Source organism: Oratosquilla oratoria, chromosome 6 (assembly GCF_046742065.1).
Source record: "Oratosquilla oratoria isolate Oo_2021 chromosome 6, ASM4674206v1, whole genome shotgun sequence".
Classification (NCBI taxonomy): Eukaryota; Metazoa; Arthropoda; class Malacostraca; order Stomatopoda; family Squillidae; genus Oratosquilla; species Oratosquilla oratoria.
In genome coordinates this window covers 84,800,576-84,813,075 of record NC_134782.1, presented here as the reverse complement: position 1 = coordinate 84,813,075, position 12,500 = coordinate 84,800,576, and the positions used below count along the sequence as shown (strand labels likewise).

The window sequence follows — 12,500 nt, the reverse complement described above, 5'->3', positions numbered from 1 at the left end:
GCGTAACTAGCATTTATCAAGTAGTTATTTATATGAAAAGAGCGTAAAGAAAAACAAATATCAAGCTAGCCAGTTCTGACGCGGTCCATGGTGGAGTAATGTGGCCTTGAAGGGGGAGTTGACCCCAGACCGGCTGGGGATCACTGATGCAAAAGATCTTACATGAAAAAAAAAATAATAATAATAATAATAAAAATAAAAGTTCACCATCTAGTATAAAAACAAAAATTAATAATTTGCTCGTTATTTCATAAGTATTATTCTTATTGTTACTTCGAGGTACATAAATTATCTTTCCAAATCTTGTGACACTGAACTTTGAAAAAGTAAATTTTTGTGGTTCGTTCGATTCCGACCCCGCAACAGCTAACGGTGACTGCCATTTGCGTCAACTTCAATCGTAGCTAAACGCGTTCCGACACAAGCTACTCACCATGTTTTTCTTGCTGATGAAGAGAGGAAACAGTGAATGCTACTAACGTAATTCAACGTAGCAATAGTAAAGTATTCCAAGAAAGTATAGTATTTGATCATACCTACTGCGCATGCCTTCCAGGACAGCAAGTCAGGTGCATGTACAATCATGAAACCAGATACCTTTCCTCAATACTACTGCTAGAATAATTACTTATGACAACAGTATAAATAGTGATAATTATGTTAGTAATAACACTAAGTTATAATTGACTGTGCATCTATTATTAGGGATATATAGCCGAGTCACAGGACGAATCCAATTCATAACAACACCCATTCCCCCACCGCTCTCATCTCAGCACTTCGTGGATGATGGGTTATCCCTTAATCCCGCCACACCATTTAAGCCAAAGGTATTGTGGCAAAACCCATCTACAGCAGGGCCCGACAACTGGAGTTGTTGTCACTCATTATCTGGACTGGAAGCCATTTTAGTTGCCACCCCCTTTTTTCTTCCTCTTATTTATATCCTTTATCTACCCGTTGACCAGGTCTCTCTCTTGCAGGAGGCCCGCAGCCCATAGGTAACCGGCTACGACCACTGAGCGGACCTACATTCAGGGAAGAAATACTGTGATATTGTTTAGGGAGTGTTAGTGCAGAGTACTGTAGAATAAAGTCTTCTCCTGTGTGATGATTGCATCTTGGGCAATTTGAATCTGTGGCCAGACCTATTCTGTGGCGGAACTGTTTGCTGTCCTGAACGCAAGCGTGTCATTGTGGTTCTTCTTTCTCTTGAAATTTATTTTCATGTGTGGATGATGTCTTTAGTGTGTTGTTGGAGTATTAAGTTTGGTGGTGTCTTGGAGAGCTTGTTTTGTGATTTGAGTGTAAATATGTTTTTGTGTGGAAGTATTCTGCGGCACAGGTTGTACATGTTTGAGTAATGAGCTTCTTTTTTTACTTTAGTTGCTTGTGTTTGTGTGAGATGAGTGAGTGGTGTTTAAGGCTTTACACTTATCACTTTCATGGGATGTTCAACGGGTGTGCAGGAGTCCAATTAGGGTGTTTTGGTACATCCTATTATTACTCTCGGTCCTATAAGTCGTATTGTTTGTAAAGTTATTATGCTTGTTTTATCGACTGTTATCGAGGCATAGTCAAGAATAGTTCTTATAGATTGTTTGAAGAAATTAAATTTTTAGTACTTTCTTAATCACTGTCATGAAAAATCACTCTTGTATTTATCAACAACCTGCATATCTCACCGTGATTCTGTTAATGTTTCTTACGACAAATCACTCATTGCATTTTATTTTCTACTGCTGTATCCAGTCACAATTTCTTTATCCTGTAGCAAATTGCAACAATCTTCACCATTGTTTTATTTTTTCGTCCTAGCGTCGTTTGCGAATGGGTTGGCCAAACTACTTGTTTCGTCCATCATGTGAAGGTGAATGAAGAGCATTACTTGTGCAAAAACCGAGACCTGTGGAACCCCACTGGGCATTCGTATTCTCCCCAATCTATCTTTATTCTTTTTACTAGTCTCAAGGTTATTTGAGGGTCTCCCCCACCCCATCCTATCTCCTAAGGTAATCCCTGTCGTTCACCTTTTTCTGAACTATTTGTCACATTATATTACAACGTTTTATCTATGACTTTCTGTTATTCACAACCCAGGAGGTAAACAACTGAATTTCTATATTTTTGCTTAAACATATAAACATTTTCACTTTCACAATATAGTGATGGCGTTACAAGTTTGTCATGCGATTGTGGTGGTGCCATTTAGGAGTACCTAAGTCTTCCAGGTTCAAGGTTACGTCTCACCTCTTGAAAACATTCTATATCTGCACTGCTCACGGGCGCCCGGAGTTGGTCCTCCTTGGACATTCTGTGTTTGTATCACTATAGGAAGAGCAAAAGGATACCAAGAAAGGTAATGAATGCACGTGTGGAAGGGAGATCAACAGGAAGACCTCGAATGAGGTGGATTGATGGCGTAATGGGAGAGGTGGGGAAAAGAAATAGTGACGGTCCAGAAAAATGGATGGAACTTCTTCCACAAGACAGAAAAAAATAGATATTTGAAGTTGGCGGATATGGATCTGCAAGAGGTCCATGATCCACCGGAGTAAGTAAAAGGGACAGAAAAATTAAGTATAACGCTTGTGATGTGAAAAATGCTCAACTTAAACTATGTGAGGAGGAAGTCTTTATTAATACAACATATCGTTCATTCAGATATACTGTACTTGATGAAGCTCAAATGAGCAAACCGTTGTACTACCAATCAAGATCTCATCGTCTTCATCACATGGAAGTGTTTTTCTGACTTACTAGCCGATAGTTGCTTTTTTCTTTTTCAAGCCCCAATTTCTTGCAGCTCCAGGAGCAACCCGTCTCTTTCTCCTTCCGTTGTCATGAGTGGCACAATATAGACAGAAACTCATAGGACAGGCACCACGCGGAGTGTCAAGTTCATTCACTCCGGTGGTGGTCGGGCCTTTTCCTGACCCCTGACCGCTAGCACCAAAAGCCTTCAGATTCTACGGTCCTGTGACACTGTTATCCTTTCACGGTCTTGTGCTCCAGGTCTGCCCTGATCTTCCTTCACATTGTCCATCCATCACCATGTTGTTCATCCCAATACTTTTGGTACTGATGTGTGAAGCAGGCTAGCATTTGGAGTCTTTGAAAACAACAATTTATCTAAGTGTCTGAAACATTAAGTGCCAGGAAGTCCAGGTGAACACAAAAAGTTTTCTCCCCCCCCCCCGTCCACTCTACGAAAATTCCTGCCAAAATAATTGGCCCCTGCTTCCTGTTTCTACATTTATATAACTATTGTTCGTGGTAATTTGTTTCTTACATACTCAAGTTTGCTATATTCAAATTTTCATATACAGTTATCCATTTTTTACATATAAATCGTATTTTGAGTGGAAACCAAGAGATTGAGTTCCTACATTGCTCCCAGATTATTTACTGAATGTAATCTGAATCTATCTAAAAACATTGTATTGCGATAATCTAGACGTGATATAACTTTATAAACCAATTGGAAAATAGCTGAGCGATCCTAATATTTCCTTACAACAGGTATTTTCATATCGAGGTCGTTGTGAGATTAAGGCCCAGTCATACCACGCCTCAAATCGTAGGGAACTGATTCCGGTGGTCCCCAAAATGAGGCGCGCGGGTTAGACTCGCCCCACTGTCCGCCTAGCAGTGGTGGATTGGTGAGGCGCAACAGAAGACCCACCAAACTGAATCATCATATCACTGGAGTTACAGCTCTACTGGCGTCGTGAGGACGTTCTTCATCTGATAGAACTGTATAAGGACAACGTATGGCCGTGGCAAGTGAAACATCACCTGTAGAAAGACAGGAATGCCAGAGATTAACTAAATAGTGTGCGCCATTCACCCACAGCAATGAGTCTGTTTGAACACAGGACGGGTAAAAGACGCGAGCTTTTCAATCCCGCGCCAGGCCACCCTTACTCAAAAGACGCGCAGTGTGACGTGGCCTTAGACTCCTGAATTGTCCCAGATTTTCACAAGTTATTTGTTTTCCATCGACGTTATCACTTATTTCTATGTTCTCAATATTTACACCCAGTGTAAGAGTTATTTTTGTTGCATTAAATACACAGTCTTACATATACGTTTATATTGTCTTACTCATATTTCATTTCCATTGTCCTTTATTATAAGTAGTTCGATATTGTCGGTACAGTAAATCTAGATTGGGGTTGGGTACAGATGCCTTAATAAATCATTTTCGTTGCTGGAGATGCGACATCAAACCGATTAAATCCCTTAGAGTGAAAATAGAAATGTGAATTAGATGTACAAGTAAAACTGGGAAAATCTAAAGAAGGCAAATGTAAAACTGCTCTGAGAATTAGTTGCTAAATGATGCAGTTTCAAGTACTTGTGTGCTTGCATGATTATTACTTCGAGCAAAGTTGGCGGACATCGGTTCTTTATGCTGCTGCAGACTGTTCAACATCCGGATGACCCTGTCTGAAAAAATAATCAAACAAAAAACAAAACAAACGAATAATTAAGAAAAAATATATATATACACATTTGTAGGGCTGTGCCTGGAGTTTTCCACATGTCCTCTCCTGTTTGTGGGATGGAACACCACATGACGAAACAGTTGGGTCTCTGTTATTCCACTTTCGTATATATATTCAATGATATCGAGTGTCTGGACCAAGTCCGGTTTACGGTATATAAAAGCCCTGATATTCCCTGGACCAACATGGTGGCGCGCCTCTATATCCTTGCAGATTGAGTGATTGTACATGATCCAGGATATCTTGAATCTATGACCAGTCGCATCGTCTGAGGACTCCATTACAAAACACATATTCTTCTGTTTCTATCGTTGGTAACTAATGTGACTGAATGAAACATATGAGATGTATCTAGGAAACGTAAATTACACAGAAAAATGCACCCAAGCATGAACTCTATGTATTTCTCTGCAGAGGATATTTATCTTTTCTGTTATAATAATTATCTGTTCACAATTCCAACCGCATTCTTCAAATGAAAAATGTCTTACGAGGGTCATGAAATGACCACTGGCTAGTGCAAACACTATGTGGATTCTCAATTAGGCCTACAACAGTCTTCCTAAGCGCGCTTTACTTTGTGTACTTAACAAGGGAACATCTCCCAGAATAATACCAGCGAATAAATCAAGTTATAATACTCTCAATATTGTTTCTGTTTAAAACTCTAGTTACAACAACACAAACTGAAAAGACAAAAGTGTAGCCTACACGTACCGTTAGAATTGCCTCTAACCATAAGAAAAATAGTTTAGTTTCATTTCATTCATACGGAAACAATCACTGAAATAAGTATGGATATTAGAAAACGCTGAATATAACATTATCCGATTAACACGTTTCTACACAAGCATATAATGCTATATGATTTATGATATTTTCATGCATTTTTTAATATTTAGTTTTTTACAGTTTGTGTACTGGCGTAAGGTATTTCTTGGACTATACATAAGATTTTGTTCAGCTGCATGTTCACCAGTGGCGGCGGCACTAGTGTGGATTTTTTCCTATTTTCTAAACTAAATATATGTTCTGTGATTAAGTAAAAAAAAAATATTCTTATTCCTACAATGATGTTATAAACCTAGTCTAAGTTCGAGACGTCTATCGAGGAAGCTTCGAAGCCGCTGTGATATGGTACGACGTTTCGAAGCCACCCGGCATCATCTGACATGTCTGTCTCAGAGCTTCGAATCAGTTCAGGCCCGTCCTGCGTACCTACGTTGCCAAGAGCTTTTCAATCTGACAGTGAAAGCAGGCGTCAACGCATATTTCTTAGAGTGGGTCGAATCCTGACGTTTATAGAATGGCAGCACAACCAATTCTAATCGAAGGCAATGTTCTGGAAGGGGTAAGTTAGATCTGTAGAGATTTATTAGGAGTTAACTGAGGTAACAGCAGCCATCCTTTACATGTAATTTACAGTTTGCACTGGTCTGGTACCATCCTGTTGTCACGCATAGGTTCCCTTTTGAAGACCACGGTCATCACAGGCTTCTCATACATGATTTAAGAAGGAATATTAAGTGGTTTTGTGCAACTTCCTGTTAAAACTACAGCCTTTTCTCCATAGCCTGACGTGCAGGAAATAAGGAAGCGATAGAGGATGATCACTAATCGTAGCCTGAGCGGGGACATTTTTTTTCATGCTTTGTAACAATTTTAGTGGTACGACGCGCCTTAATGTTGCCAATGGGATGGAATTTGCCTTAAATTCGTTGGAATTCTTCAAATTTTTTAAATCTACTCGGCAGAATGGATGAAAACTCGAGTTCCAACATAGTTTCTAAAATCCCTATAAAATATGAAGTGAGATACGAGTTGAATACAGGCCAATGGCCGAGATTTAGGGACGAATTGGATATTTTTCGCATTTTAAACAGGAATTTTGTGTAAAATTGTTTTTGAAAAGAAAATTTGTGAATATAATGGGTTAGCGTGAAAACGTGTTAATAAATTTCTGAAATATTCGAAAATCGATTGTGATGTTCAGACCTAGGACGTTACGCTACAGAATTTCCTAGTTGGCCTAAATAGGTGTCATCCTTGTTTGATTCGTTGATATAGATCTGGGATTGAAAACTTTGACCACATCGTGTATTGGCCATTAGACAGATAACATTAACGACGTGTTGGACTTGTAGCAGATTCTCCGACCTAGATTCCACTGTGCTGTTTGTGAAATTTTATTTCTTGTCGCGTAACGATACATCATTCTTTAACATTATCAAGCATGTTTTTCCCAACCTCGTTGTATCCCACCCCCTCACTTGTGACTCTACGCTCCCCCACCCCACTTCACCCCACCATCCAGAGGGACTGCATTCAAGTCCTTCCTCCCCCCCCCTCCCAATCCCCCGTCCTTCATTGTCCTCCTGCCTGGTACTCCCACTTCCTTGGATCCATATGGGGTCCTACTTCCTGTTCTATGGTCTGTTGTCATTTTTTTAGGGGGGGGGGTGAGCTGCCCTCCTCACCCCATGGGGGTGCGTTGTGCTCCTAGGGGGAAGTTTTTCCACCCCGCTCCAACCCTTGAGAGGTTGGGTGTGTGAACAGTTCACAAGGTGGTTCCTGTTCCTAGAAGCTGACATTTTTTACTAGATCCAAAATCTGTCAATTTTAAGTGTTTTGAACGTTCTCATGTGGAGAGCTGACTTTGAGCAAGTGCTGAACTGGACCTAAAAATAAGAATTTAACAAATGATAAAAATAAAACCAAAGTTTCTTCCCAGTGATCTATGGTAGTGCCTGGGGAATGTCCACTTGGAACTACACGCCTTAATTGGAAAGTACACATGAGGTTAAGTTGGTTAGACATAATGGTAAACGTGAAACTCAGCACCATTGGAATATAAAGGGGGGTGGGGTGGAGTGATATCTTCATATAGGGAGGAATATCGGACTATTGTGCAAGATTTGGTGTCAGCAACATGTGCTATGTACTTTTGACAGTAGCTCGGACGTCAGGACTTAGCATGCCCAACCTTGATCAGTTCAGTCAATGAGGTCAACCCCCCCCCCCCCGACACACACACGTATCTTGGGGCCCAAATCTTCTGTGCCAATGTCCTATGCTTTCTCCAGCCTAGGATTTATGCCCCCTCGACACACGCACACAAACTTCATCCCTCGGGGCGTGGTGGAGCTTTACCTTCTTTGGTTGGTACAGATGATGATTTCAACAAGTCTGCCACCGATGTCACTTCTGACAAGTCTGCATCGGAATCTTTCAGGACCTGCGTATCTGCCTGGAAGCCTCTTGTATGCGTTGGGCGTCCTGCCCGTGGGTGCGTGCGTTGGGCGTCCTGCCCGTGGGTGCGTGCGTTGGGCGACCTGCCCGTGGGTGCGTGCGTTGGGCGACCTGCCCGTGGGTGCGTGCGTTGGGCGACCTGCCCGTGGGTGCGTGCGTTGGGCGACCTGCCCGTGGGTGCGTGCGTTGGGCGACCTGCCCGTGGGTGCGTGCGTTGGGCGACCTGCCCGTGGGTGCGTGCGTTGGGCGACCTGCCCGTGGGTGCGTGCGTTGGGCGCCCTGCCCGTGGGTGCGTGCGTTGGGCGCCCTGCCCGTGGGTGCGTGCGTTGGGCGTCCTGCCCGTGGGTGCGTGCGTTGGGCATCCTGCCCGTGGGTGCGTGCGTTGGGCGTCCTGCCACTTTTTCTTTTCTCCTTTTGCCTCGCCTCGAACCCCCCGCCCTCTACTTCGCATCCTTTCATGTGACTTTGAGGGGTGACATCCCCTAGTTTGTCTGCCTTGGGTCTCGGCTGTCCTCGTTTTTCCATGCCGCCCCCCTCTACCCTCCATTCCTCCCCTCCGTCTCCCACGTAGATCTGCTCCCCTCCATTCCGACCTCCTCACCTCAATCTGTCTTGCCGCCCCCACTCCCTCCCCTCAGTCTGCTTCGCCACTGTCCCTCCCCCCCCCCCTCCAATCATATGTCTGGCACGCTACTTCTCCCCCTTCAGTCTCTTCTGCCTCGCTCCCCTCCTTTCAGTTTCCTGTCTGCCTTGCCCCCCTCCCACACACACATGCACACCCATTTGTCTCCACTGTACGACTCGTCGCCGCACTGCCCTCCCCATCTTCCCCCCCCCCCCACCACCATAGTCTCCTGAGTCGCCACCGCCCTATATCAATCTGTCTACCTAGCCGCTACCCTCCTCCCCCCACACACATTTAAGTCTTTATCTGCGTGCCTCCCACCTTTCGGTCCCGTCTGTACGACTCTCGACTGCTCCCCTCCCCCCTTTGTCTCCCATCTCGCACCGTGGCCCCCCACCCAACTACCTTTCAATCTTTTCTGACTCCTCGCACCCACCCCCCTCCCACCTTTGTCTCCTCTGTCGGACTTGCCACCGCCCATACCCCATTTCAGTCTCTGTAGGACTGTCACCTTACCCCACCCCCTGTTTTGATCTCGTCGGGTCGTCCATCCAGTGCTGATTTTTCAGTGGCTGGACAAGTCCAAAGTTACTTAGATCTGTGGGAAGGCTCCAGGTTTATTGCCAACAGTTGTGGCTGTCGGTCTTGTTGACCAAAACTCGATGCAACGGTTGTACATCCCTTAATAATCTTAAAATATGAAGCATTGGAAGAAAGTTGATCATATTTGATTGGGCAAAGCAAAATGTTTTTGCTAATGTTTTTCCTAATCTTTTCAGGGTGGCCAGATCTTAAGAATGGCCCTTGCACTGAGTGCCATACAGAGAAAACCTATACGTGTCACAAAGATTCGTGCTGGCCGTTCCAATCCTGGTCTGCGTGCACAACACCTGTGTGGTATGTTTTTCCTTGGAGTTAATGCATTTTTTATACACATTCAAAATGGATTTTCATGTAAATTAGTGGATCTATACAAAAAGGCTTCTCCCCCTTGCAAGGGAGGTAGCTAGCTAGCTAAGTTTTCACCCACCCTCCCCATTAGAGGGGAAAAATGTGGATGAAGGGCCATCTCTCCCCACTGCTTGGGTCTTAAGCAATGCAGCAAGATGTTTAACCTTGTTTAATTTTTGTCCAGTTATGATGGTAATGTAAATTTACATGATTTGCACATGGTATTTTGGGAAACGCATGGAAGACTTTGCAATTCATAGCTAACATGAATTATTGGTTAGTGCAACTGAAAGGCTATAGTGACATTATCAAACACTACTGCCCAAATTTATTGAGTGTTTTGATAGTTTGTGCCGATGGAATTGGTCAGTTACCCCTAATTTCTCCAGCAGAAAATCTATTGCTTTCAGGTAACCAGCAACAGCCTTCAGACAGGTCCACAAGTCAATGATGTATTTATGGGTTTTAGGGTGGGACATTGTACTGTTTTAACGACTTCAATGACTTACACAGGCTTCATGAGGCTCAAGTGGGTACACGAGGGTGCAGGCATTGGCATCTTGATAATGTGTATTTTTTGTAATTGTGTGAACTGGTCTGATCAATTTTTTTACTCTGTAAAAGTGAGTAATACAGTAGTGACCTTATATTTTATAATGCAAGTAGCATGATGCAAATTACGCATGCCGAGAATTTCTTACTGAAGTGGTTAACCCCCTTCGTTACCGACCCATCAACCGTACGTAAACAAAAGTTTCAAACCGTCCCATGAATGGTTGGAGCCTTATGTTTGTAAACACACGCTTGCCACCATGTGGGTAGAAATAACCCAGAAACCAAGGCCTTGAGAGCCCTCAATACACACGGCTTATAACTGTGACACATGCATGTCACGGGAAGCACGCTCAGTTCCTGGCGGGTGCACTCGGCAGTGACACGCAGGTGTCACAAAACACACATCCGGTCCTCAAGGGGTTAATGCATCATGGTCCCCCAAGTGAAGGTGTGCCAGTGGTTATCTAGGTTGAAGTATTGTTGGTATAAGCCACTGTCCAGCTTTCAAGCAGCTGCACCATGCAGATAGGGGGTGGTCCCTCAAGAAAGAATGTGGAAATTAAAATTGGGTTGCCAATGCCAAATGAATGTTCCCCATCTTGTAGGTGTATGGAGCAGGCCAGAGTGCATATGGAAAGATGTCTGAAGAATGGAAGTTTCTGGTCCATAGTTCATTTGCACACTGCTTCACTTTAGCTTGTGGAATAATTGGCGAGTTGTAGACAAAGCATATTCCTTCCTTTATAGTATGGGAGGGAGGGGGGAGAAGGATCCCCGTGGGCTACCAGTCTGGTGACTGACCAGTTCTCACTGGTGCAGTCTTGGAAAATGGTGATCTTGTCCACTCTCCTGAACATATTCCAGTTACCATATGAAGTAGTGTGGGCAAAACTGCTCCAAAAGTAGGACTGTCCTGCTGCATTGCCTCATGCCCAAGTGGTATGGCAGGGTACAAGGATGACTCATCCTGGTTGCTGAGAGGGGAGGGGTGACATGGTGTATGCCTAGACTTGTTCAGATCTTGTAAAGGAAACGGTCTTTTGGTGTGTACATTGTATGTCCATCCTGTTAGCATTTTTCAGGCAAGTTTTCCATAGACATGCATATACTTTTCATCTTTGACTGTTTCATCACCCATTAAATAACCTCGTTTGCATAATTTTACTTTGCATTAAGTTTCATCTTCCACTGTTTCATAAACACAATTCTCAGTTTTTTTCACAAATTTCCTGTTGTCTTGCTGCATTGCCTCTGACCCAGGGCAATGAGCAAGATGAATGGATGACCAGTCATCTAGGAACAAAGTGAGGGATGGGTGGTAAATGTGGGTGGAATGGGTGAGAGTGGAATTGTGCCTTTTGGCTTTAGCTACCTCCCTTGTAAGGGGGGAGGAACCCTTGGTACATGTATGTACACATTAAGGATTTAGTTTTTCCACTTAAAAGTTCACAGGTAATCTTGCACTTTAACTTTCACTTGGTACCTGTTTTGGTCTTGGATGGATTAAGATTAGTTTTTTATATCTTCCATGTTTTACAGCACTGATCTGTCTTGTGACAAATTTTCATATACATCAAATTTTTCTCATCTGCCTTGATTATGTATTCACTTACCAAGGAATAGTTTAATTTTGAGCACTTCAAATTACCAATACTGCATTTTTGGAATTAAATATGAAAGCCATTCTTTGATCCATGCAAACGGTGTAATCTTTTTTGCAACACCTGACAGTTTCTCTTCACACGTTTGTATTATCTTCAAACATGTTGACATAGCTTGTACCTTCCCTTGTGTTTCATAGACATGGAACATAGTGCTATCACCAAAACTTTGTGAAACTCAGCTGGTTGCTGCTCTTAATCCTAGTGCCTTGTCCTTTACTGTCCTCGTGTACCTCTTAGTTCTCCAATATGCTCCAGTTTCCACATGAGTTGACCTGAGGTAGTGTCATAGGCCTTATGGTTAGAGGTGCAGTCTACCCAACTCGCCAGTCTCAAAAGTATGCAACTCGAAAGCTCAAGAGGTTTGATGTCCATGACCTTCCAGGTCGAAAGCCAGGTGGTCAAAATGTTAGCCATTTTACCGACTAATCTCACACAATCCATTCATTAACAGTATTACACTGTTCAGATACTGGCCTCTAATTCTGTAATCATTGGTCCACCTTTGAATTGGTACTGGTACCCATGTTAGCCCTGTGATTATTCCTTAAACCTGGCACACCTACATGACTTTAGTGAGTTTGAGTAGAAACTTCTTGGTTACAATCTTTTATTTTTCAAGTATCTCAATGTATCGTATATTGAAGTTAAATGACGAACTTGGAAGTTAAAATTATATGAATATTAGACATTGTTGAATTATCCTTAGGGAAGTTGAGGATACTGCAAGTGAAATAGTTTTCTGGATTTTCAAATTATTTGACAATCTTGAATGTGACAAGGGCTTTAATAAATGCAAGACTATACCAGTAATTCCTTATAGTATACAGTTTGAGATCCTATAAAGTCTTAATCTAACCAAAGTTGTCTGCCTTGTTTTTGTGACTTTACTTTCCCTCCCAAGTGTGTGTGTAAGTTGTGTGTGTGTAAGTTGTGTGTGTGTGTAAG

The 12,500-nt window shown here is 42.9% G+C and overlaps 1 protein-coding gene across 1 annotated transcript in view; it reads left to right on the top strand.

The window, feature by feature from the left end:
* Positions 1-5,692: 5,692 nt before the first annotated feature.
* The window catches only part of Rtca (RNA 3'-terminal phosphate cyclase), a 15,640-nt gene continuing 8,832 nt past the window's right edge, over positions 5,693-12,500 (top strand). Inside the window, exons 1-2 of the mRNA XM_076187484.1 lie at positions 5,693-5,862; positions 9,165-9,282. Of these exons, the coding sequence (XP_076043599.1) occupies positions 5,818-5,862; positions 9,165-9,282 (163 nt within the window). The 5' untranslated portion in view covers positions 5,693-5,817. The remainder of the gene's footprint in view (positions 5,863-9,164; positions 9,283-12,500) is intronic.